This window comes from Gobio gobio (genome assembly GCF_949357685.1).
Source record: "Gobio gobio genome assembly, chromosome: 21".
NCBI lineage: Eukaryota > Metazoa > Chordata > Actinopteri > Cypriniformes > Gobionidae > Gobio > Gobio gobio.
The window spans coordinates 27,341,633-27,368,802 of NC_137117.1; the positions used below are offsets into that span (position 1 = coordinate 27,341,633).

The 27,170-nt window shown below is 38.7% G+C and overlaps 2 protein-coding genes and 1 long non-coding RNA gene across 4 annotated transcripts; 2 read left to right on the forward strand and 1 right to left on the reverse strand.

Moving 5' to 3' along the window:
* Positions 1–346: 346 nt before the first annotated feature.
* LOC307117882 lies at positions 347–5,070 on the reverse strand. The gene is made up of 5 exons (XR_013815474.1): positions 4,565–5,070; positions 3,841–3,912; positions 3,609–3,674; positions 1,322–3,359; positions 347–1,267 (listed from the first exon to the last, which is right to left on the reverse strand). It is a non-coding gene; the product is annotated as an uncharacterized lncRNA (long non-coding RNA).
* Positions 5,071–6,679: 1,609 nt separating this feature from the next.
* Positions 6,680–7,867, forward strand: LOC307117249 (olfactory receptor 2G3; the record flags this gene model as incomplete). The annotated part of the gene is made up of 1 exon (XM_079802041.1): positions 6,680–7,867. One exon carries the CDS (start codon positions 6,680–6,682, stop codon positions 7,865–7,867), a length of 1,188 nt encoding a protein of 395 aa, XP_079658167.1.
* A 3,888-nt stretch (positions 7,868–11,755) lies between these two features.
* On the forward strand, positions 11,756–20,822 carry LOC307117405 (phosphatidylinositol 4,5-bisphosphate 3-kinase catalytic subunit gamma isoform). Of its 2 annotated transcripts, XR_013815429.1 has the most exons (12): positions 11,756–11,858; positions 13,341–15,277; positions 15,405–15,470; positions 15,607–15,832; positions 15,910–16,004; positions 17,179–17,325; positions 17,423–17,513; positions 17,725–17,855; positions 18,030–18,141; positions 18,242–18,403; positions 19,243–19,400; positions 19,940–20,674. XR_013815429.1 is itself a non-coding variant. In XM_079802231.1 (11 exons), exons 2-11 carry the CDS (start codon positions 13,346–13,348, stop codon positions 20,195–20,197), a joined length of 3,216 nt encoding a protein of 1,071 aa, XP_079658357.1. In that variant the 5' UTR covers positions 11,756–11,858; positions 13,341–13,345; the 3' UTR covers positions 20,198–20,822. The 2 variants fall into 2 exon arrangements, 1 of the variants encoding a protein (XP_079658357.1); XM_079802231.1 differs by lacking the exon at positions 18,242–18,403 and having other exon boundaries at positions 19,940–20,822.
* Positions 20,823–27,170: the final 6,348 nt, after the last annotated feature.

A 27,170-nucleotide genomic window follows, 5' to 3' on the forward strand; every position in this document is an offset into this window, starting at 1 on the left:
AGGATTGGCTCGTCTGGCCTGTCATTTTCTCAAAGGCAGAGAAAGACAGCCACAACTCGGTTTTACACCGATCAACATTTCTATCCACTTGGGGACAATATTCAGGCTAGGGGAACTCATATTAATGTTGAACAACCTCATAAAATGAAAATTTCATGCCATGGCCAAAGGTCAAGAAGCTGATTTTGTAGCTGGTATTCTCAAACCAAGCTACTCGGTATTGGGGAGTAACAGAAGAGCTAAGGAGGAGTTGATAGTGGTCAAATTTAGGGAGTTTCTCCAATGTGTTGAAAGTAAGTACCGGTATGTATTTGTAATTCAGTATATTATACAACAGGCAATCCAGGAAATTTACGGTTTCATTTTATTCTTTACAACTCAAGAAGCTGTGCCTATCTAATGTTTATGTACCACAAACAAGAATACAGTTATGATTGCTTTTCAGAATAAAATTGCTTTTTCACCAAAATACCTATACAGTAATCCATTAGTCACTCAATTATTCATTGATTCAGGCTTTCTTAAACCTGAGTATTTTCCAGTCTGCAAGTCAACAATGGTTTCCCTTTGCTTTTAGATAAAGAGCTGAGAGACACATATGGGGACAGGACTCTAACCAACGATGAGGAGGCATTCCTGAAGACTTTGAGCCCTGGACAAATCCTGGCGTTTGCTACAGGTAGCAGCAAAGTCCCAGCCATTGGCTTTCATCCATCTCCTAAATTAATGTTCATTCATGATGAAAAAAAACATCTTCCCATTGCGCACACTTGTGCAAATGAGCTTCACCTTTTTGTAAACGCAAAAACAATGGCTGATGATGATGAATTTAACTACTGCTTCCTAGTAGCACTAATGAATGGATCTTTATTCAGCACCATTTAAACAAACAGTTAAAGGGTTAGTTCACCCAAAAATGAAATTTCTTCCATTAATGACTCACCCCAATGTTGTTCCACACCCGTAAGACCTCCGTTCATCCTCCGAACACAGTTTAAGATATTTTAGATTTAGTCCGAGGGCTTTCAGTCCTTTGAATGTAAGTGTATGAACACTTTGCTGTCCACGTCCAGAAAGGTAATGAAAACATCAAAGTAGTCCATATGTGACATCATTTGGTTAGTTAGACTCTTTTGAAGTGTCGACAATACATTTTGGTCCAAAAATAACAAAAACTAAGACTTTATTAAGCATTGTCTTCTCTTCCGGTTTAGTTTGAATCCGCGTTCATGCGCCACAGCTGACGTAAGGCGCTGTGCCGTGTTATCTGGTGCGATAGCAGGGGTGCGATACCAGATAACACGGCACAGCGTCTCGATACCGCAGTTTTGTCTTCGGTACGGTACCACAATCTAATACCGAAGTACCGATATTAAATCCATACCATACAGGGTCTGAATTTTGATGCGGGTATTGCGCATAATTTTACTCACTCTCGCAAGTTTTGGATTTATGAAGCGGGAAATTACCGCAAATGTTTATTATTAAATTAATCAACAAAGATTATAACATCAATCAGTCATTTGGAAACTTTCTTTTAAGTAATTTCAGCATTAATGCGCGTCTCCATTCTCTCAAAATGAGCAGATTGCTCCTGGCTTCAAAAGACATCACACATGCACTATAAAAGCAATCTGCGCGCTCAGATTCAACACTTTAGCTTCCGTTGCGGGACAGCTGACGGAAATCACTGCCCACGTCTTTTTAAACCTCGCCAATTTGAACATACAAGCGATTTTATAGCATTTCGTAATACATATGGGCTAAGAGAGAGTTTTCTTTGCGCTCATGCCAACAACAAACACACAAGCCTAAAGAGCTCGCGCATTCCAAATTAAGTTGTTTTTCCTCAGTCAAATACACGCAAAATTATGTCAAAAATGTCCATCTTTAGTGAGTCGTCACATAAACACAGTTGGTTATGTCTTTCGCGGATGTAAATAGTGCAATAGTGTGCGTGCAAATATTATGAGATCTAAATGTCACTGGTTGAAACGAACGCTGGAGATTTCTTTATATTTAAACGATACGATCTTATGTATGTGCGTTAATCAGTGTTAAAAGAAAATAATTGTCTAAATTAGATATTTTGAATGCACTCACCTGTCGATCTCTTAATGTCTTGTACAAGTCAGGAATTAAGTGACGATGCTTGGCAAGGTTTGATGGTTCTTCAGCAGTTTTATAAGCAAAGTCATTCCAAATTTCACGTCTACAACTCTCTTTATTAATTAGTTTTGTGCGTGTTGAGTGAGATTCAACTGCTGCATTCATCTTGTTCTGTTGCCACATTTGCTGGTTTCGCGTCAGTTTGGGTAGCGCTGCCACCTAGCGGTGAACTTCAGAAAAGCAGCATATACCAAAATGAGCAAAATCATGATATCGTACCGTTTGAAATAAAATACATACCGCAATTTATCCAGTACCGGTATACCGCGCATCCCTACAATGGGGAAAATCCTCTTTGAGAGTTTGGTGAGGAACTAAAAACTACCCCTGCTGTTGAGAGTTCTGGGTTGTGAAAATGAGGCAAATCATTATCCAGAGTAAAAAGCTGAACTGGTGTTCTATTTCCTTCAGAGGATATAGAGTGATTATTAAATCCAGCTTTGAATTCCTCCAAAGTGCAGTTGATTCTGGATAGAAAGACATAATGGAGACAAAATAGGTCTGTTGCATTGTCTATGTCTAGGATACCCAGGGATTCCAGTACAGAACTTCCTGTTAAGACAGAGCCTTCCCCCCCTGCTCACATGCATGTCCTCCCAAATCTGAACGTTCTCTCCTCCGTGATCAGTCCTGATGTGCAGTGGTCTGCCAAACTGTCCAACAGCTGCAGTAAAGAGGTCTCTTACAGTTTCAGCACGATTATTGTTGGAGCAGTGAAGAAACATCAACATCCTACTGTAGCCGTCTATGGCACTATGAACAACCAATTTCCACCTAATCAACTTGTGATTTCCATCAACATGCCATATGAAATTTGGATGTGGGACAGAGTATACTCGCCGAGCTATTGCTGTTCTTCTCCTGGCTAGGACACCAATTGGGTCCATCCGTCGCAGTGAATCTCTTACACGTTGTCTTTGAACCACAATGTTTTTGGAGCGGAGATGCCCCATAAGCATCACTTCTCCAACATTTGGGTGATCAGTTTTTATTTGTGACACTTCAAGATCCAACTGTTGATCACTGATGCTCTTAAATTTTGATGTTGGGATATTTAAGTCTTGCAGTAACTTGTAGAAAGTTGGCCTTGAGATAGAAAGAATAGATGCCGCTTCTGTAAAGGTGGTTTTCAGTGAAAGAACATGTTCAAGCTCCTCTTTGGAAATCTGATGTCTTCCTTGGTAGTCATTCTAGAACACACCAAAGAATATGACATTTGGAATGTTTCTATAACAAACAAGGGTTATTCAAGAGAGAATTATAGACATTATAACAGATGAGCATTCACATCCACTCATTATCTTTCTGACTGAAGAAAATTATAGATTGTACTGTAATTTTTTTTAAGGAATGTTTAAATAAAATGGGCAATCAAAAGATGAGAGGTAAATGAGAAATAAATCAAACAAATATGAACATGAATATTAATGAGTACTTACTGACAGACAGGTCACTGGAGCGAAGTCTGTTGCTGGTAAAGGTGTGGTAGCGCTAGTGCTGGAGCCCTGAGGAGTTTTAAAATATAAACAAAATACCAAAGACGTTATCTTGTCACATGTTAGTGTTGTATAAAATATGCCATCATGATTGGAACTAATGCTGAAACATTACACCACACAAATGAAAAAATCAACAAACAGCCAGCTAGTTTACATGAGTATGCAAGTATACCGAGCGGTATGATGTCCCAGTGGAGGTGGTGGGTGTGGCTGGGCCCGGTGTGTAATTGTAAGTGGTGGAAGCCTGAAGAGACATTAGCAAAATATTAGCAACATTATATTTCATGTGTTTTTAATGTTTATATATGCCCAGCAGTCAAAAACCAGGGTTGAGATTGGCAAAGGAAACAAAGAGAGATACATTTTATGCTTTTTTTACAGTATGCACTCTGACTCTGGTACCTTATTCACATTAAATTAAATGTCTTTATCATTGTGACTGCCTCTGTCCTCCATCAGCAATTTCTCTCTTTCTAGCCAAGAAGAGAACGGTTTTATCTTGTGAGTTAAGGCCAGCAGGTAAGTTAAGCCAAGGTGAGGTGAGATGTCTGACTGAGGACAGAGGCACATTTCCATTTGACCAACAATTTACAGTGTCATTTGTGGGCCCGAGGGGTGACAAGTAGCCTGTTAGCGGTAACGCTAAATTATAATTTATCATGCTTTGCTGCTCAGAAAATCTTCACATAAATCTTAAACTCACATTTACTCATGAGTTCATCCCACTGCGCCACTTACGTTAACCGGTGCGAGTTTTACGCTTTATAGAAACATATGTGCTACACATAAAGTGCATTTGGTGCTAGTAACAAATCTATACTGGCTACCGCTAGCTAGTTTAGTTAAGTTAGCCTTGACAAGAATCCAATGCTACGTGATTTGGAAAACATACTTACCGAGGTGGCCCTGAGGCGGTTGCTGTCGTTGTTGAAACATTTTGAATAGCCGCCAGGACGGCTCTGCCGATGCTCTCGGCTAGCGCCGATTCGTTGGACATTTTGAACGACAGCAACGTTAAAATGTACCGTCCCTGGTCAGGGGAGCGGGCGGGATATAGGCTCTTGCTGGCGTTTAAGCATGCGAACATGACAGAGAGTGATGACATGAGTCAGTCAAACATAACATTCAGTCAAAGTGAGAGAGTGAGACCCCTTGTGGCTGGCTATTATGGCTAACGTTACAGGTCATCACAAGTCCCGCACTTTTCATAAAAGTGACACTAACCTCCTCTTCAAATACAATTTCTCCAAACGTGTTTATTATTTTAGGTAGTTATTATCACGATAATCCATGTCCAAGAGTCTATTTCCTCGGATGAGATGGTTTTTATTCGTTACTTATTTGACACGATGCTATAAACTATAAACACACACTGACCTCCTCGAGCTTTTATTTTGGCACTTCCGGTTATCTGCATTCTGAATTTGCATATTAGTTAAATATTTAGTTTCACCCGAAACATTTAGATCAACATTTATATTTAGATTTAACATTTAGATTTAACATTTAGATTTATATTTAGATTTTGTATTTAGATTTAACATTTAGATTTTACATTTAGATTTAGATTTAACATTTAGATTTAACGTTTAGATTTAACATTTAGATATAGCATTTAGATTTAGATTTAACATTTAGATTTAGATTTAGATTTAACATTTAGATTTAGATTTAGCATTTAGATTTAGATTTAACATTTAGATTTAACATTTAGATTTAGATTTAGATTTAACATTTAGATTTAGATTTAACATTTAGATTTAACATTGAGATTTAGATTTAGATTTAACATTTAGATTTAGATTTAACATTTAGATTTAACAATTAACATTTAGATTTAACATTTAGGCTAACATTTAGATTTAACTATTTAAAATAGCTCTAAGTTGACAAATATTGTTGTAAATGTGCTAAAAAAGTGACCGCCAAAAATTCATACCAGTTTTTTAAACATTGTTTGAAGCTAAATGTGTCAAAATGTTGCTGTTATTTTCAATGTGAGCCGCTTTACAAACGGCGCCCCATAACACCAGAAATCCGCGCTCATTGAAGGATCCTTCAATGAGCGCGGATTTCTAGTGTAGCCTATTTAGACATCGATGTGCATTTATTGCATGGACAGAGAAAGCACGCCTGCATTTAATCTGACGGCACAAAAGGTTTTGTATTTAAATATAAACGTGTGTTTTACTGTAAAACTGCACAAACGGGAAAAAAAGCTCAAACTATATAACTTTATATGTATATAGAAAGAAAAATACTTAAATTTCTACTCTTCCATGCAGCCTATCGTGAAGTCATTAGCCTAGCTACATTAACAACGTTTTAAGAAAAACTATGTCGTTTAATAGAAAACTATGAATGGCGGTGCAGGATTAACTCTGCGCTTATGCGCGACCCCTTTTATTATTATTATAAAACAATGAAAACAAATAAGCATTAGATTTTTAATAAACTGTTACAACTATCCCTACCCCAAACAGCCGTAACGGCATCAAATTACTAACTAGAGAAATAGATAGGCCTACTTAGGTCATGCAAGTTCAATAGCCTAATGATAGGCCTACTGATGAAAAATGTCACTTTCCTACCTATATATATATATATTTTGTCATAAAATTAGCTCAAAGTCACATGCAATTTCTCCTGTGAGTTCAAAAAGAAGATGGGAGTGTATGATAATGATGACCACAGCTCTTTCTGACCAGTCAAACATCCCGTGTTACACACTCCCCGCGGTCTCCTACACCCACAGTCCAATACATGAATAACATAAAAGCATGCAAATATTTAGACCTATTTATTTTATTTTATTAGGCCAGAAAGGGAAAATCCATGATTATTACAATCTATAGGCTCTGATCATATGAACAAACAACTGCATGGGTCTGAACGGTTCATTTACAAGTGCAATTAACTCTTTGGTTCATTTTGAGGATAGTTAGCCTACGTAGGCTATCTGTGAATGAATTTAAGCTCCACCTTCATTCAAGTCATCACCTGCTGGCCACATGTTCCCTAAACACATCGCGTGCAAATGCAACAACCGCGAACATCCACCACAGAGTGCCGAAGCTGCCATAAAAGTGCTCGTCCTCATCCAGATGCGTTTCACACGTGATTTACCACGTATCATGTTATGGGCTGCAGCCTGCGCGAGTCCGACTCCAAACCAGGATGCCTGCAACATCACCTCAGACACCCTCCAGCTGTTGAACCAGGGACGCTGCCTCTTCAGATCCATCCTGCCTTCAGATGCAGCTGTGCAGGTACTGGTGTGTGTCTTTGTGGTGATGACCATAACCTCACTTGTGATCAATGGGTGCACTCTGTTTAGTATCGACACTTCGGAAGACTTATCCTGGGAGCCACGCTTTGCCTTGCTGAAAAACCTCATAGTGAGTGATGTTCTACTCATTGTCACCCAAGGTCCAACAGTGATACACTGCCTGCTGCAGAAGACCACGCTGGTGTACGGAGCTTGGTGTGTCTCTCAGTTCTTCATTAACACCGTTTGTGTTTTCTGCACTATACTTACTATCACCTGCATGGCTCTGGAGCGCTACCTGTATGTGTGCCAAGGCATCTACTACCTCAGTATACTAACCACCAAGCGCCTTTACCTCATACTCGGGTTCACATGGCTTACTTCAGTGTGCTTATCGGCAATGATCACAGCTTTGCTCAGTTTAGCGCACAGTAACTCATTGCTGGGCAGACCCATTACAGGACTCCTTTGTGAGCCGGACACATTGGAGTCCCTGCTGGGCTTTCCACGGGCTGCTGCGTTGTTTCGCAAAGTGTCAGGGCTCGTGGTGACGCTGCTTTGCATCTTTTCCTACTCGTTCTCATACCTGCGCATGTATCAGGAGGCGCGCAATGCCGTTCAGCCTTTCCAGCAGGTCAATGTGAGGGCGCGCAAGACCGTGATGTTCTACTGCTCAATGCTGCTGCTTCAGCTGCTCCCCATCTTTCTGAAGATAGCCTCAGATGCTCTGTGGGAACTCAAAGGCAACAGGGCCATGATCCAGTTGCTGGATTATCCTGTAGGCTGGACGTCAGGAGGGACCCTCCACATCATGCTGCTGGTGATGCTTCAGGTGCCTCCTTGCATTAATCCAGTCATTTACGGTCTGCGCAACAGGGAGGTGAGGGAAGCTCTGGCCAGGCTGCTGTGGTGGAGGAGGGAGAACCACTAAGTGAGCCCAGGATTAAAGCCAGGTCCTCGCATCTACTGTAGGATGTTTCAGGGAATTTTCAGTAAGACGAAACAGAATGGAAGAAAGATAGTGTGTACTGTTGTGAAGGTTTATTTCTGAGATTATAATAAGGCACAATAATAAACGTCAATGCAAAATACATGCAAAACATAGTAAGTTCGACCTCTTATTCACACAATATGCCTAATTTCTACGTAAACAACACTTTACATTAAGGTTCAATTTGTTAATATTAGTTAAAGCATTAGCTATATCAGGAACAAAGAAATGAACTATAATTCAGTTATTAATCTAGGTTTGTGTCATTTTTTTATTTGTTCATTGTTAATTCAGGTTTGCTATAAAAAACAGATGAACTTTTTTAAAGGTAGCCTATATCTTGACATGAAACATTCTTTAGTAGATATTCAGCATTAACCAAAAATGTTCCAACAGATAATGGCAGAGACTGTGGCAGAGACTTCATAAATGAATACAATATATTACTTTTTATTTATTCATATGAATTTATGTGTACAGTATGTGAATGTATGGATTTATTTATGAATTTGTGTATTTATATGTACAGTATTTATTTGTTTATTTATTGTGACAATTATTTTTTTTTACTTCAGTCCAGTTCGATGTTAATTATGCATTATGAAGACATTGTTGATTCTTTCCTTTTGAAATCTGAGTAGAAATTAAAGATATTTATATAATTATTTAGTGCCAAGTCATAAAAGTGTGTGATGCAACTTCATACCCTTATTAAAATACATCGGAAATCTACAGTTCCACCTGGAGTTCCTGTGCTTAATAAACTGTTGGAAATGTGTCTAAATCCATTGGACACTAACTGTACACATAGCACAGACACATCGCTGCTTCTTTTGTGATCTGGATTTTGTGATCAAATGGATAATTACCAGTACCACCCAATCGCTTCTAGTGAGTGTTTGAACGCATGGGCGGATCTACAGGGGGGCAGGTGCCCCCCCCCACTCTAGAGCCTTGCCCCCCCAGCTGCCCCCCTAACTTTGATGATCCAAAAACTGTACTTGTAAAAACAACCCGCCAGTATGTCCAATACATTTACCAAAAATAAACCATTTAATTTTTTATTTTAAATGTATTAAAATTAAAATACATAAAATACCCCTCCCCCAGCCCCTCAAATACTTACGTCCCTGATTCAAACGTGCAGAGCTGCGTTCGCTCAGTCTGGCTCACACACAGCGACAGCGAGTCTGCTGCGGTGCGGTGGCCCTACAAACCGACTGGAGAGACTGAGCTGCCCCAGAGCCCCTGAAGGTGAAGTGAGTTTCCCCAGGTGTAGTTTAAACACACTTTTAACTTAAAATTACATTTGTAATGAATGTATTGTATGCTAAAGACGATTCAGCAGCAGCAAAAACAGCGAGTCTATTACGTTAGCCAAAATCAGCGGTTGTGATTCGTAAGAGCACTCTTCCCTTTGATTAGCCTAATTTTGATTTTAGTAAAGACAAGAACAGCTTAATAAAAAATATAAAAATATTGTATCCATAACTGCCAAATCTCACACATTCACCGTGAGACACGCGCAATTGACATTTTTCACGCTCTCACGCACAGAAAAATCAGACAGACAAGACAGAGCAGGTTACTTATGATATAAAAAAAAATCTCAGCTCTCAGATTCTGTCACTTTTATTACGAAATTCAAACAATAAATGCCGTTTTGGCGCTTGTAAATGTTACATGACAGATCCCTTGCTGCACGTGGACCGATCATCTCTACTAATATAAACACGAATGAACAATGTTGAAAGAAACAGTAGCCTAAAACTTACCTAAATGTATATTCATCATACATAATCGACCAATCAATCTAACAAAGGGGTCAATATAACAACTGGAGAACAAATATGGCACACAACATTTACCTCAGGAAAGCCATTTAATGATTATGATTTAATGATTTAGCCATTTAGGCTATAGCACATTAGTTGGCTAGAAATGTGCTATAGTCGAGAGTATTTTGCTAAATATGTGTAGTGTACCATATTACATATTACATATTTATTATATTTTTATTTATATAATTAAATAAAGTTGTTATTATAATAAAAAAAACGCATTATATGTAATTTGAGTTATTTTTAACCTTAAATAACACTGCCAGCTGATAGGGCTCTCTGTATGTTTACAGCATTAGGTGAGTTGTTTTTTCTTGAGATTAGGTACATCTTGTGTGCCTAATATTTATCCAAATGAGTCAATATTAAATCAAATCACAATAATTTAATTTAATTGAAATAACAAAAAAGTGTAGCTTACCAGAAATTGTACCATGTAAACACTAACATGTTGAGAAACACATAACGCTGTTTTTGAAACATTTTGCTGCAAAGCACAACAACAGTCGCCTTAAGCTTTCCCTAAAAAAGATGGGTGATCATGGGTCATTTCATTTGTGGACTGTAATTATACGTTTTTAATTATAATAAGAACTTGAGTATTGTCCACTGTTGTATATTTGCAGTCCACTGCAGCTTGGACACAATTATGGTACTTTTTAATATTTTCATTTTGCTTTTTATACTGTTTTGTTTTGTTTGAACACTGGGCTTATTCCTGTTGTGAATTAAAAACCTTTGTAGTGTGTAAGGGCATGATTAAACAATAAGTACTGTAGTTTAAAAGTGGTTTTGTGTTTGTTTTGTTAAAGCAATTCACATATAGTGATTTCCATGTACCGTCTACCCCTGCCACCCTGCCAAGACCTGTTGCCACCCCTTTGCCCCCCCATGTAAAATTTAGATCCGCCACTGTTTGAACGCAACCTTCCTGCTTTTCAGACTATTTCCTTATATTTGCTGGCAAAGCATGTGCTACTAAAGAGGTCCTTACATTTATTCAAGGTGAACTGCATGAAGAATTTCACTGTACAAACACATCTCTATGTCATGAAACAAAGTCAGCCCAACAAGCTAGACCTTGTTTTCCTGGCATGAGACATGGCTTGACATTAATAAGCGGTTCTAGAGCAAGTAAACAATTGCTATTAATCACTATTAACTTTATACAAGACTATTAACGAGAGATTGTTGACAAACAAAAGAGTTGAGCTAATACTTTTCTAAGCAGTTAGACATACAATTTTTGCCTGATGGCTAACCTGCTAAAAAACTACCAACTTAAAAAAAGACTTTATAGCGTGTTCGGAAAACTCCTCATAATGCCTAGCAATGGCAGACACTCCAAGAACCACCCACAATTTTTTTTTCAGAAATGTGAAAATCTTTTCATTTCACCTGCTGGAACATGTAATAATTATTATTATTTTTTCCTGAATGCTTCCTGCACACATTACAGAAGCGTGCATATATATATAGGAAAAAGAACAAAAGTGTCTTACCCTAACCTTAACCTAACACTTTCATTTAATGGAGAGAGAAAATAGAGAAACCTTGACTAAAAATAGCTTGCAATGCAAGTAGTGCAAGAATGCAATACTTTGTAATATACTTGCTCACCAACTAGGCTACTATTATTGTTGAGCTCTCTCTAGTGGATAAAAAGAGTAACAGGTCTTTACTATTTCAGAGTCATTGTTCAGTTCAAGCTCTTTAGATGCATTTTAAAGCCCCCAACCCCACCTTTTTTTAATGATAAGAGTCCTTGACAAACACTTAAACAAAAAAAAAGTTTTGGTTTACAGATAGATAGTATAGGTCATAAAAATAACTATTTATACATCAAATAATTTGGTCATGGGAAATCCATTCTGAATTACATGAAACCAACAAGAGAAAACAAGTCTGGAGTGATTAAAACTTTCTTCCTCTCAGGTGCACAAAGACAAAGGAATGAGGAAGTAATGAGTCGTTGTGTCAGTCAGTCACTTCACATTGATGCATTACAGTAAGGGAAATTGAACACACACTCACACACTCACACAAGCCACAGAAACTGAAGTGAAACCAAAGATATACAGGCTGTAGAGGTAAGTGAAATATTAATGATTCATAAAAATCACGCAACATAAGTTGACATTTCGTTTGTATTTTAAACATGTAAAACTAATTTTGTATAGTATTGTACTCTCGACGGGACAATGCTCAAGACTGATACATTCTTCTTGAGTGGCTGGCAGAACCAGTTTGTGTGTTGCAAATCCTTTGTAGCCATATTCCTTAACCCAAAATATATAAATAATAAGAATACTATACTAGTTGTACCTGTTAAAATTTTTATTTAAATACAGGTTAAGGACAATAGTACATTATATATTTTTTCATTTGTTTTGTTTAAATGGGGGAGGAATGATCAGCTATTTACATAGTCCAGTGTTTCCATGTCAACCCAATTGTACCACAATAATTGTATATACAGTGTGTGTATATATATATATATATATATATATATATATATATATATATATATATATATATATATATATATATATATATATATATATATATATATATACATACATATATATATGCAAAGTTGATTTTCTGTATGATGTTTGAATTTGTTTTAATATTTTCCCACAAATAAATGTATATATTTTGTATACATATACATACAGTATATACACTGATTAGGCATAACATTATGAAGACAGGTGAAGTGAATAACACTGATTATATCTTCATCACGGCACCTGTTAGTGGGTATATTAGGCAGCAAGTGAACATTTGGTCCTCAAAGTTGATGTGTTGGAAGCAAGCTTACGGATTTTAAGTGATTGTGATGGCTAGACGACTGGGTCAGAGCATCTCCAAAACTGCAGCTCTTGTGGGGTGTTCCCGGTCTGCAGTGGTCAGTATCTCAAAAGTGCCCAAAGTAAGGAACAGTGGCGAACCGGCGACAGGGTCATGGGTGGCCAAGGTTCATTGATGCACGTGGGGAGTGAAGGCTGGCTCGTGTGGTCCGATTAAAACAGACGAGTTACTGTAGCTCAAGAAGTTAATGCTGGTTCTGATAGAAAGGTGTCAGAATACACAGTGCATCGCATGTATATATCATACAATCATAAATATTTAGCTTCACAAAAATGGGGAAATGCAAGGAGGAAGCAACACTCGTATTTACCATGCAACATTGTTGGAATGTAAAATAGTGTGACCAAGACAACCTCTGCCATGGTTTTAAATATTTTATGGTCTGAAAATATGCAACAATACGTGATCATATTACAGAAGTCACTCTCTTTGAAATCCAGATGTGTTGGTTCCTTTAACTTCCTAGCTCAATATCCTAGTAATTGCATAGCAAAACACTAAAATCAACTAAAGAAACTGCCCTGGATCATGACAGAGTTTAACAAGTGCAAGCACCACTCCACTATTTTCTTTTAAACAAATGGTTCAACTTACCCCTCATCCCAACTTGGATGATATAATTAATTTCTGTACCACAATACACTCCCTGTTTTGAAAAGGCAAAAACTTTTGCTCATGCTAACTCTATTTCATTCCAGCATCCATGGAGAACAAATGGGATGCACACCAGCAACAGGAATCTTGCTCGGATAACAGCCTTGTATTTATTTGTAAGTTACCGACCAGGGAAGGATTCCTGTCACTGGACAGCCAGGAACCTGTTCAAATCAAACTCCCAGCGCAATGCAGCGTCCATCAGCTTCGTGTGCGCCTGTGTATGCTAGCACAGGAGAATAACAGACTTTCGGAGCCATTTGCACTTCTGGACCCAGAACGATACAGTCTGTTGTACCACAAGGAGGATGAGTGTTATGAAATTTATGACGACTTTCAGGTATTGCGAACTCTGGATGTGCCCTGGTTTCAGGGTACTGATGGTCTTCAAACTGTCTGCGTCAATGTTTTGGCTCAGAAAACTGCCTCAGAGGAGAGAATTCGTTTCCAGGACATTCTGAACGAACTAATCGGCTATGATTTGGACTCCTCAGACACTAACCGTTTAAGTGAGCTAGGCTATACCCGAAGAAAGTTTGCCACACCGCGAAGGGAAGAACTGAAAAAACGGGATCCTATAGCTTATGCCATTGAACCATGGACAACTTCCATAGTGCTCCCAAATGACCAGCAAGGTCACCTTCAGCGGAAACTCTCAGTGACTCTTTATTATAATAGTTCAAACATTTCCATTAAAGCTGACTTGACACATACCCCCAGTGATCTTCTGAAGATCTTCTGGGAATCGTTGCCAAAGGGGGACCTGTCATTCAAAGGATGGTCTGTTGATCATGTCCTCAAGGTGTGTGGCAGAGAGGACTTCTTGAGTGGAGACTTTAAGCTCTCAGACTATTTGTGGGTCGGGCACTGCCTTAAAAACTCACTGGAGCTTCATCTCTCAGTGATTGCTGTCTCATCCCTTCCAGATAACACAGTAGGTAGAGAGTACTGGCCGCTAGTGGACAGTCTCACTGGTCTCTCATACTCCCATGAGGAACTTTCCCTTAAAGGGAAAGAAGTAGAGGACATAGTGATGATTTCTATGTGGGACTGTGATAGAAAGTTCAGGGTTAAACTTTTAGGGTTTGACATCCCAGAACTACCAAGTAAGGTACCTCCACTTGTTCATGTGGAAGCCACCATAATATATGGTAGAAAGATTGTGTCATCGGTTTGTTCAAATCGAAAAGAGTTTACAGATGAAGTGCTGTGGAACACCTGGCTAGAATTTGACATTCTGATCAGGGATATCCCTCACGGAGCGAAACTAGGCCTCACAATTAATGCCGGTACCACAGAAGGCACGTCAACGAAGGACACAAAGTCAAACTCCTCTAAAGTACCAGATTACCAGAAGGGAAAAGGGAAAGTTCTATACTTTGTAAACCTCCAGTTGATTGACCACAGATCCCTTCTTAGCCAAGGTCCACACTCTCTGCACATGTGGCCTTTCCCAGAATGGGACGAGGAGGCATTCACTTACGAAGCAGAAAAGCTGTCTACCGCCACTAACCCTGATGTCGCTAAATCAATGGCAATTACATTTATGCTCGATCGCTACAGCTTTCCTGTCGTCCTGCCGCACGGCAAGAGCTCCTCTTTTAGTAGTACATCTCCTATCTCAGGCTCTTCTACACTGGACCTTTCAGGAGAATCCAGACTCTCCTCCCAATCCAATAAGGCTCCTACAACAACACCCTCCACAAAGACAGATTGCCTCAGGAGGCTAAAAGAAGAAAGTGTCCACTATGCCTCAAATTTACCTCAGTTTCTTCGCAAGGTCGACTGGATGACGCCAACAGCTGTCCAGGATGTCCACTGGCTGTTGAGTCATTGGGAGCCAGAGGACATAGAGCTGTGTGTGGCCCTTGAGCTCATGAGTGTGGATTTTGCAGATATGAAGGTCAGAAGACTGGCAGTTCAAAGATTAGACATCCTATCCAATGATGAGGTACTTAAGTACCTGCTGCAGCTGGTTCAGGTAAATTGCTATAAAAGTATACTGACCTATACAATAATGCTACTGCCAAAGTAATGACCCTCCTAAGAGCTCTTTCTTGGGTTTGTCTCCAACTGTGAGTTCCAATAAACCATGCTATTTTCTGTAGACCCTTAAAGTCGAGCCATATCATGATAGCTGTCTGGCAAGATTCCTTCTCAAAAGAGCACTAAGAGTGAGTCATATGTTTCCATCTATGCACACTTCAGTAGACAATGTTTCACATCTCTTTAATTTTCACCAATAATATATTGCACCTGTCAAAAGATAAAGGTTAAATCCATTTACTGTTGCCATTTCCTGGAACACAGAGCAGACGGATCGGACACTTCTTTTTCTGGTATTTGCGAAGTGAGGTGGCAGGATGCCCATTTTTCCGCCAGCGTATGGCGGTTATCCTGGAGGCATACCTGTTGGGCTGTGGAGAGGCAATGCTGACTGAATTCCAGCGTCAAGTACAAGTTGTCAATTGCCTACACGATGTGGCTCTAGCAGTGAAAGTGCTCTACCCAGATAGGACAGACCTTCCATCAACAGGTAAAGTTCAAACAACTGTTCCCTCTGTACGTTTTGTGTTTTATATATTCATCTACATTATATTATATGTGTATCAGCTCCTCAGAAGCTGCAGGAGTTATTGGAGGAGTGCAATTTACCCACTGACTTCCAGGTGCCTTTTGATCCTCGTGTCAGAGCAGGAAGTATCATAGTGAGTTGATCATATTTATCTATAGATATACACTCACCTAAAGGATTATTTGGAACAAAAATGTTGCCTGGTCTGATGAGTCTCGATTTCTGTTGAGACATTCAGATGGTAGAGTCAGAATTTGGCGTAAACAGAATGAGAACATGGATCCATCATGCCTTGTTACCACTGTGCAGGCTGCTGGTGGTGGTGTAATGGTGTGGGGGATGTTTTCTTGGCACATTTTAGGCCCCTTAGTGCCAATTGGGCATCGTTTAAATGCCACGGCCTACCTGAGCATTGTTTCTGACCATGTCCATCCCTTTATGACCACCATGTACCCATCCTCTAATGGCTACTTCCAGCAGGATAATGCACCATGTCACAAAGCTCGAATCATTTCAAATTGGTTTCTTGAACATGAAAATGAGTTCACTGTACTAAAATGGCCCCCACAGTCACCAGATCTCAACCCAATAGAGCATCTTTGGGATGTGGTGGAACGGGAGCTTTGTGCCCTGGGTGTGCATCCCACAAATCTCCATCAACTGCAAGATGCTATCCTATCAATATGGGCCAACATTTCTAAAGATTGCTTTCAGCACCTTGTTGAATCAATGCCACATAGAATTAAGGCAGTTCTGAAGGCGAAAGGGGGTCAAACACAGTATTAGTATGGTGTTCCTAACAATCCTTTAGGTGAGTGTATTTTCCAGTATATGTTTGAATATTAAAGTTGCATCACAAAATACCTTGTAACCAATCATGTCAACATGCTGGCAGGTTTTAGCATATCATTAACTATTCTCTGAAGCAGCTGAGTCTCAAGAGATGAAAGTGATCAAAGTTGACTTTTAAGGGATAAAATTATTGACTACAGGATTTTAAAATGCTATCAGATTTCTTTATGTAACAAACTTAGAGCAAACATAAACCTCTCTATGTTGTGGGTTTGGTTTACTGAAACTTGGTCCCTACATAAACTGTTTGTAGGCCTTCATTAATTCTCAAACTATTTATTCACCCTCATGAATGACACAATAAGATATTTTTTGAAAAAAGTCTGGATAAAACCAGCTGACACATTATTCAAAATATCTTCAATTGTGTTTGTCAAAAGAAAATAAGTCACACAGGTTTGGAATGACATGAGTGTGAGTAAATGATGACAGAATTTTTTGGTGAACTCACACAGCTGAAAGACTGTAAGGTGATGGCCTCTAAGAAAAAGCCACTCTGGCTTGAGTTCTCCTGCATACAGTCAGAAGCTCCAGCCTTTCCTCCAGTCGGCATCATCTTTAAGCATGGAGATGACCTCCGACAGGACATGCTCATCATCCAGGTAAACTAGCAACTATTCAAAAATATGACTGATTTTTATTAGCAACTCAAAACTGAATAAATTAAGAAATGAAAGGGTTTTTAATTTTGTTTTTCAGACTCTTGTGGTCATGGACTCAATTTGGCAAGAAAAAGGTTTAGACTTAAACCTGGTGCCCTATGGATGCATTTCAACAGGATATAACATAGGTCTCACTCTTGTTCTTATAACAGCAGTAATGTCCGCAGTCACTGAGAGCACTCAGTAAACATTGACAGCAAAGCAATGCAAAAACATAATTAAGAAAATACTATTTTGACACAGCAATCAGGGATAATTGATTCTGTCGAATTGAGTTGTACACAAAAGCCTACAGTCCAACAAACTGATCAAGTAGCTGTATGTCTGTCTTTGACACAGGAATGATTGAGATTGTGCGAGATGCGATCACTATTGCCTCAGTTCAGAAGAGTCAGGGAGGTATGGCGGGAGCTTTCAAAAACAATGCCTTGTATGACTGGCTCCAGAGGAAGTGCCCATTCCAGGAAAAAGTAAGCAGATGTAGTGTACTAATACACTATACACTAATCTCATAGGCATAGCCGCCCTCTCACAGTCAACAGCATTCCATCAGATCTGATTTAGGATTTATGAGATGTCTCTACAGTCTGATAAGCAGGTATCTGATGATTCTCTTCCTTATGTCTTGAACTTTGGTGAAACAGCACTTTCAAGCTATGGAGAAGTTTGTGAACTCGTGTGCCGGCTACTGTGTGGCCACATATGTGCTGGGTATAGGTGATCGCCACAACGACAACATTATGATCACCGATCAAGGTAAAAGAACATGTTAATAATAAAAAAAGCCATTTTGCATGATGTAAACATATTGAAAGAAAATGATCTATTAAATACTACAGTCATGATTTCGTTACAGCTGGTTACTACTAGCCTGACGTCGTCATACTCAATTCTAGTCAGAATTTGAGTCTGATACTGCTCCGTTGGGCTGTGATTATGGGGCGTGTTTCAACCGAACCAGGAAAGACCTCAATTGGATAGACCTACAACCAATCAGAGCAACGGAGCGACGCATAACGTTAGTTGTCAAATGTCAACAGAACTCAACTGCACTGTGTTGCCAAGTCCGCGGGTTGAAGCGACCCCAATTATGTGATATACAGACACAGGAATGCGAATGTTAGCAGGCAGCCCTGCCAAAATAACACATATTTTACCCCCCAAATGCCTTTTTTTTCTTCTGAGAACCCCCCCCCGGCACGCTATTGGGCTTGTTTTTGGCTAGTTTTGAGTAACGTTAGCAATTGGGCGGGTTTTGTTGTAAAAACTTGGCAACCCTGTCTGCACGCACTGGAATAAGTAGCCTAACGTTAGAAGAAAAAGATGAGTGTAAACGATCTTTGCCGGTGTTGTAAAAAAAGAATTTAAGGATACACAGAGTACTTACCAACACGATCACCATTTCTGAGAGAAATAGTAAAGGTGAATGCATATACGAACAAGTTCTTCATTTAGGATTAGAACAAACTCAACCCAAGCGCCTTTGATGACGTGGATTATTACGTTACTGTTTATCATCTGTCCATCATCGTCTAAAGCCCGCCCTGACAATTAAATTGGTCCGAACAGTTTCTGTTCGGGCATAATTAATTCTCTACGGATCAAGTCCAGACCGAACTGCCCAAGTTAAAATGTTGTGGGCGGGGCTAAGTTCGGCTGGCATCCAGGCTAGGTTACTACGATTCATGCCACATATTTGACTTCTGCCACCCATCTAAAATGCCCAGAGTATCATGAAAATATTTTTTGAGCGGTTTCAATAGCACAGAACATGGGAATGAATAGATGTACTGGTGTGTTACTAATGAATGATTCACCAGAGCATCTAACAAATATGAATTATTCTGTTCTTCTCAGGCAACTTGTTCCATATTGATTTCGGCCATATCTTGGGAAACACTAAGAGCTTCATGGGGGTGAACAGAGAAAGAGTGCCCTTTGTCCTGACCCCTGACTTCCTGTATGTTATGGGCAGGGTGAAAGGCCGTCCCAGCCTTTACTTCAAGAGATTTATGGTATGTTCTTCTGCGCTTTCAACATCTTCTCAGTTTTACAATGCCTTGCAACAATGTTGTTATTGTTAACTAAAACTATTAAAAACTGTTTTCGGCACAGATAAAGCTGAAATATGATGAATTACAAATATTATTAACATAAATATATAAAACCTAAACAAAAATTGGAAATGCTACTTCGCCATCTAAGTGAAATAAATTATATTCAGGTAAAAAAGTAAAGCTATAAAGATTTTTTTTTTTAAATGACAAAAAGCATATAGCAAAAAACTACTAAAACTTAAGCTAAAATTAATTGACATTATAAATAACACTAAAATAACACTGCTTACAGGTAGCACCAAAATCCGAGAAGGATTTGTTTCTCATGTCTGTCTGTTTTAAGCTATTAGAAACTAGACCCTGTTCTATTTGGATTATAGTGACAGAGTAACTAGTAGTAAAAAAAAAAAAAGAAATGTATATGTTCAATCACACAGACACATGATTTGAACAAGCCAACAAAATGCTACAGCCTCAAGTATCTGTTCTTTCTCTAGGACACCTGTATCAATGCCTATCTGTCCCTCCGGGCCCAGTCTCGCCTTTTTGTCACGCTCTTCTCTCTAATGCTCCTCACGGGAATTCCTGAGCTCAGCATGTCACAGGACATGCGCTACCTACGTACTGCACTGCAACAGGATCAAGGGGAGGAAGAGGCTCGCAATCACTTCCTGCAGCAGATTGCACTTTGTGAGCAGAAAGGTTGGACTGTGCAGGCAAACTGGTGGTTTCACTTGATGGCAGGCATTAAATAGAAAACATGAGGAAACTATGCACTTTTCTGACAGATAATGTAAGTTAGCAAAAATAATGTTTCTGCATACAATTCAACTTAAAGGCACAGTGGTTACACTCTACAATACGATTTCATAAGTTAACATTAGTTAACTACTTTAGTTAATCATGTTAAGAATGAAATATACTTCTACAGCATTTATTAACCTAAATTTACTAAAACATTATTAAAATCAAAAGTTGTATTTGTTAAGATTAGTTAATGCACTGTACAGTAACATGAACAAACAATGAATGACTGTATTTTTATTAACTAACATTACAGTTTTTCTCAGTCGCTTTGGTACATTTCTCAAATTTTAGATTATATTACATTTCAAAATACTCATCTTCAGACTACAGTTACTTTTTTATTGATTACATGATTACATGTTATTCTCACAATTGCAGTCAATTGATTTTCTCAACATTGCATATCTAATAAACTGATTAACACAAATATTATTTGAATTATCACTCAGTTTCAGCAAGTTATTTAACCATGTATTAATGTCTTTGGAAGGCTTTTGTCTGAAATTCAGAAATTTCTTTGACCTAATATATTTAAGTAAGTAACCCAAGTTAGGTCAATGATAAAATTAAGTCAATAAAAATAATAATAATAAACAATAAAATTAAGTTATCGGTTCTCTGATGTCGGTTAATGGTCACATGACATGCAGGTAAAAAAAAAAATTAAAATCTTTTTTTAGTAGTTTTATATTTATTGTTTTTATTTTTAAATGATTTAATTAAATATGTTTAATTTAATTACTTAATAGCTTTTCACGAACCCCTGAAGATCCATCACAAACCACAGTTTGTGAAACCCTGACGTAATGTATAATATTTGATGCACTTCATGTTGTTGGTAACAAAGAATGGAACATATTTTTTTATAAATATCAATATAGTACAAGATTATTCTTCTTAAATCAATGTGATAAAAAGTTAGGTCAAAAGTATTCTAAAAATCTAAAAATAATAGATACGTTATACGTACAATTTGTCATGCAATTTGGAATCAGTAACCAATTACAATTTATAAGTAATCTACTCAGCACTGTTAATACATTAACTAATGTGAAACATTATTGTAAAGTGTTAAAAGGCAGAGTTTACGCACAGATGAAGATTATGTCATTTACTCAACTTAATGTCATTCCAAACTTTGCAGATTTCATTTTCTACACTGAACACAAGGGGATGTTTGTCAGGGTGTTCATGTGGCTCTTTCCATACATGAAGTGAATGGTGTCTAGGAGGTGTTAAATTCCTAAAAAGGACAAAAAAAAGCAAGTACCATCGGTCCGTATGAATCCTGCACTATTACTATCGTCTAGAGCCATACAGTTATGTAAAGACAGAAATTTAAAGTATTAAAGTTTGGGAGAACTATACTATACATTTTATATTTTACAATCACTTAGTTACTATTTTCAGAACCTTGATGCCATTTTTCACAACTCTAGACACAAAACTCAAAACGGTTATCACTTGTAACACAGGCTATCTAATGTTCAAAACATTACATTGTGCATTCACATCTTTAAAGAAATCTTGCACTTGCACAATCATTGGTTCAAAAAACAAATTTACTGTGAAATACTATTGAAACATAACTATAGATCACCCACACAGAAGCAACTGATATTTTCACTGTGTTATTGTTCGTACAATCATTAAATATTGTAGAACAAAATAAGTGATACAGATTTCATTATGGTACTACATGTACAGTAAATCTCTGTAAAAGTACTGCAGTAGTAGAGAGAATACTACAGACACAGTGGAATCATTGAATAAAGTTTTTAATATATTGATGCAAAACTACAGTACAATCACAATATAGGTTTATTTATAAAACTAATCATCAAAAATAATTATCTATGAAATAGAAAAGAAAAGACAGTACTGTAAAACATCAAATGTAGTGTTCTTGCTTGCTTGTACTAGAAACAAAACATGAGTGATTACTGTACTTCTGCATTGTCATCAACTCTGTGTTGTGGATTTGGCCACAGGTTCTCATCTACATCACAATGGATGTTTTCATTAGCCAAACATCTTGGGAAAAACCTTCGGGCATGGCGAATCCAGGCCTGACACTGGTCTGCTGTAATGTCATTGCAGGCTTCATCCATGGCTTGGAGAAGAGTGACTTGTTCATGAGGGTGCCTATCATGAACCTTCCATCTCCATGCGGAGAAAAATTCCTCAATCGGGTAAAGGAAGGGAGAGTATGGGGGTAAATACAGGGTGGTAAATTGTGCATGGGCCTGAAACCATGCTTGCACCACATGAGCATGATGGAACCTGACATTGTCCCACATAATGACATAGGTCACACCTTCAGCTCTACAAACCTGATCGAGCTCATCAAGAAAGGTGACAAGGAGAGCTGCATTATATGGTCCAATATGAGGTCTGCGTCCCACCACACCATCTTCTGATATAGCCGCACACATGGTGATGTTGGCCCCATGTTGTCCAGGTACTTGGATGGTTGCCCGCTGGCCAATGAAATTCCGACCTCTCCTCCTTGTCTTGGCCAGATTAAAACCTGCCTCATCCAAATATATGAATTTGTGATGGTCGTCATCAGCATCCAGCTCCATCACCCTCTAAAAATACATTTTGGAAAGAGATTTAGAGATACTGTACAATGTAGAATTTTGGGGAATGTTTTTACAACAGCCATCTTGAAACTGAACTCACCTGAACATACTCAGTCCTCATTTGCTTCACTCTGTCTGCATTTCTTTCGAAAGGCACATGATATAGTTGTTTTATAGATACCTGGTGCCTTTTCAGTATGCGTGCAATAGTCGGCAAACTTATGGATCCCACATTGTTGAACATGTCTTCATTGTCCAAGATATGCTGGCGAATTTCTGTAAGGCGAATATCATTTCTGGCCCGAACCAAATCGACCACAGCCTGCTCCTGTTGGTCAGTTAGAATTTTGCCTCTGCCTCCACTATTTGGCCTGGTCTCAATTCTACAGGGAAAATTAGAGTAAGAAGACACTTGGTCACATCACCTATTCTGTGATACACGTTGGTATGCAGTCATTTGACAATTGAGAGTAGCATAATGTTTAGTGCATGCTGATAACTTACCGGTTCTCATTGCGGAATGTTCTGATTATTGAGGCCACGGTTGACCTTCTGAGGTTTGGTTGAATCATTGCAGCCGCCTCAGTCATTGTCATGCCATGATTTATGACATGGTCTACAACTATTGCCCGAATTTCATTGGACACTCTATGCTGTTGCTGCCGCTGTCTTGGTCCGTGGTCTTGTCCTCTACCACGTTCCCCCACACCTCTCAAACGAGGCCCACGACCACCTCTCAGAAGGGGTGCCTGTCCCCTGCCATTCCTTTGACCAACACGTCTTCCTCGTCTTCCTCCCACCACTGCTTGACCTCCATTGTGACCTGGATCACCTGCTGGCTCCATGTTACATATCACTACGCTCTTGCAATTGGATCCCAATCAACTCTTTATATACTCATTCCACAAAGTGCACTCAATCATTAGTAACGAGTTGGCAGAATTGGACAAGCAATTACAAGGGCCTGAATACAGTGCAGTGCTGTCAATAGGCAAGGCAAGGCAAGTTTATTTGTATAGCACATTTCATACACAGTGGCAATTCAAAGTGCTTTACACAGAAATGAAATAAAAATATTACAGTTATAATAGGAATTTAAAGAAATAAAAAATAAAGAAAATATTGAAAGATAAAAATAAAGAGTATAATTAAAAATAAAAATAAAAACAGGGTTAAATTTAAGCATATAAATTAAAATGCAAGCAGTTCGGACAAAGCACGTACAGTGGCACAGCTCATTCAGTAAATGCACAGCTAAACAGATGTGTTTTGAGTCTGGATTTGAAAGTGGCTACTGTTGGAGCACATCTGATCTGGTCAGGAAGCTGGTTCCAGCTACGGCTGGCATAATAGCTAAAAGCAGACTCTCCTTGCTTTGAGTGAACCCTTGGTATTTCTAATTGACTTGATCCTGATGATCTGAGTGATCTGTTGGGTTTGTATTTAATCAGCATATCTGCAATGTATTGAGGTCCTAGGTCATTGAGTGATTTATATACAAGTAATAGCACTTTAAAATCGATCCTAAATGTAACTGGAAGCCAGTGTAAAGATCTGAGGACTGGTGTGATATGGTCATATTTTCTGGTTCGGCTCAGGATCCTGGCAGCAGCGTTCTGTATGAGCTGCAGCTGTCTAATGGTCTTTTTGGGAAGGCCGGTGAGAAGACCATTACAATAGTCCACCCTACTGGTAATAAAAGCATGAACGAGTTTCTCTAAGTCTTGCCTGGAAACAAAGCATCTAATTCTTGATATATTTTTGAGATGATAGTAAGCGGATTTAGTTATTGCTTTGACATGACTATTGAAACTCAGGTCTGACTCCAAAATCACACCAAGATTCCTGACTTGATTTTTTGATTTCAGGCCTTTAGCCTCAAGATATGCATTCACCTTCAGAATTTCATCTTTGTTTCCAAATGTAGTAATTTCAGTTTTGTCTTTGTTTAACTGAAGAAAGTTTTGCCACATCCAACTGTTAACTTCATCAATGCATTTACATAGAGAGTCAATGGGGCTGTAGTCATTTGGTGATAGGGCTAAGTAGATCTGGGTGTCGTCAGCATAGCTGTGGTAAGCCATTTTGTTATTTTTCATTATTTGGCTGAGTGGCAGCATGTACAGGTTGAATAGGAGTGGTGCAAGAATTGACCCTTGTGGGACTCCGCATGTCATGGATGTCCACTCAGACTTATGGTCACCTATACTCACATAATAACCTCTCCCTTCTAAGTATGACCTGAACCATTTGAGGACCATTCCAGAAAGCCCAACCCAATTTTCTAGCCTGTCAAGAAGTATTTTGTGGTCAACAGTGTCGAATGCAGCACTGAGGTCCAATAGTACCAGAATTGATGTTTTGCCTGTATCTGTATTGAGGCGAATATCATTTATTATCTTAATGAGGGCCGTCTCTGTGCTGTGATGCGGTCGGAAACCAGATTGAAAATTGTCAAAGTATCCGTTTGAGCTTAAGAATTTGTTCAGCTGACTGAAAACAACTTTTTCAATGATCTTGCCTATGAAGGGGAGATTTGAGATTGGTCTGTAGTTGCTCAATATGGAGTTATCCAGATTTCTCTTTTTCAGGAGAGGCTTAACTACTGCGGTTTTAAGGGAGTTTGGAAAAGTCCCAGAAAGAAGTGAGGCGTTTACCACTTCTAGGAGATCTGCTTCTAAACAGTTAAACACACTTTTGAAAAAAGAAGTGGGGAGTGTGTCAAGGGCGCAGGTTGATGTTTTAAGGTGCTGTACTGTTTCTTCTAAAATTTTACCATCAATTGCTTCGAAATCAGTCATAGTAACTTTCTGAGGCTGTGGTCTGATCTGATTCACCTCAGAGCAACTGAACGATGTGCTGATCGCATTTCTGATATTAATGATTTTCTCGGAGAAGAAGGAAGCAAACTCACTGCATTTGCTGTCTGAGAGCATTTCACTGGGAATGTGACTCGGGGGGTTTGTTAGTCTCTCTACAGTAGCAAAAAGAGTGCGCGTGTTGTTTATGTTTCTGTTTATAATATTTGAAAAGAAGGTCTGTCTAGCTTTGCCTAGTTCCACATTGAAAGCACGAAGACTGTCTTTATAGATCTTATAATGGACTACAAGTTTTGTCTTTCGCCACATGCGTTCCGATTTCCTGCATTGTCTTTTCATTAATTGCACTTCTGTTGAGTTTCTCCAAGGTGCTTTTTGTTTGTCACTCTTTTTCCTGGCTTTTACAGGAGCAATATCATCAATTACACCCTTAACTTTTGAGTTAAAAGAGTCAAGGAGAAAATCAACAGAGTCTGCAGATATGCTTGGTGTTAGAGATATAGCCTTCATAAACAGCACACTAGTGTTCTCATTTAAGCATCTCTTTTTGATAGAGACAGATCTGGTTTCAATGGCAGGAGAGATTGATATATCAAAGAAAATACAGAAATGATCAGACATTGCCACATCCTTAATAACTATTGATGAAATGTTTAGCCCCTTACTGATAAGTAAATCTAGAGTGTGTCCACGATCATGTGTGGGTCCGTGAACATGTTGTGTTAAATCAAAAGTGTTAAGAACAGTCATGAGATCTTTTGTTGTACTGGATTCAGCATTGTCAATGTGAATGTTAAAATCCCCAGCAATAGCAAAACAGTCATACTCAGATGAGATTGCTGATAACAGCTCTGTAAAGTCATCAATAAAGGCCGGAGAATATTTCGGAGGCCTATAAATAATGATAAGCAGGATGCGTGGAGCACCTTTTAGCACAATGCCCAGATATTCTAGAGACAAATAGTCACCAAACGATACTTGCTTACATTGATAGACATCTTTAAATAGTGCTGCGACCCCCCCGCCCCTTCTGACTGGTCTGCAGACACTCATAAAAGTAAAGTTAGGAGGGGCTGTTTCATTGAGGACTGTTGCACTGCAGCTGTCTTCTAGCCACGTTTCATTTAGCAGCAAAAAATCTAGGTTGTTTGTGGATATTAAGTCGTTGACTAGAAATGATTTGTTTTTAAGTGAACGGATGTTTAAGAGTGCTAACTTAACAGTATTAATTTTAATTTTTTCCCCCATAGTAATCTTAGTTTGACAATTAACAGGCAGCAGATTAGATGGGTTTGCCATACGGCCTGAGAAAGCCTTGGACTTTCTATCACGTAACAGAACAGAAATAGAGAAAGATAGAGGCACACTGGATTCACGCATGTTTTGTAAACATTTGATAAGATTGCAATACTGTAAATAGTCTGAAAAGGTGTAACAGTATTTGGGACCATAGACACAGTGTCTGATGAAGCATTATGATACAGTAAAATATTACTGTAGGCTACATCCATGGGTAT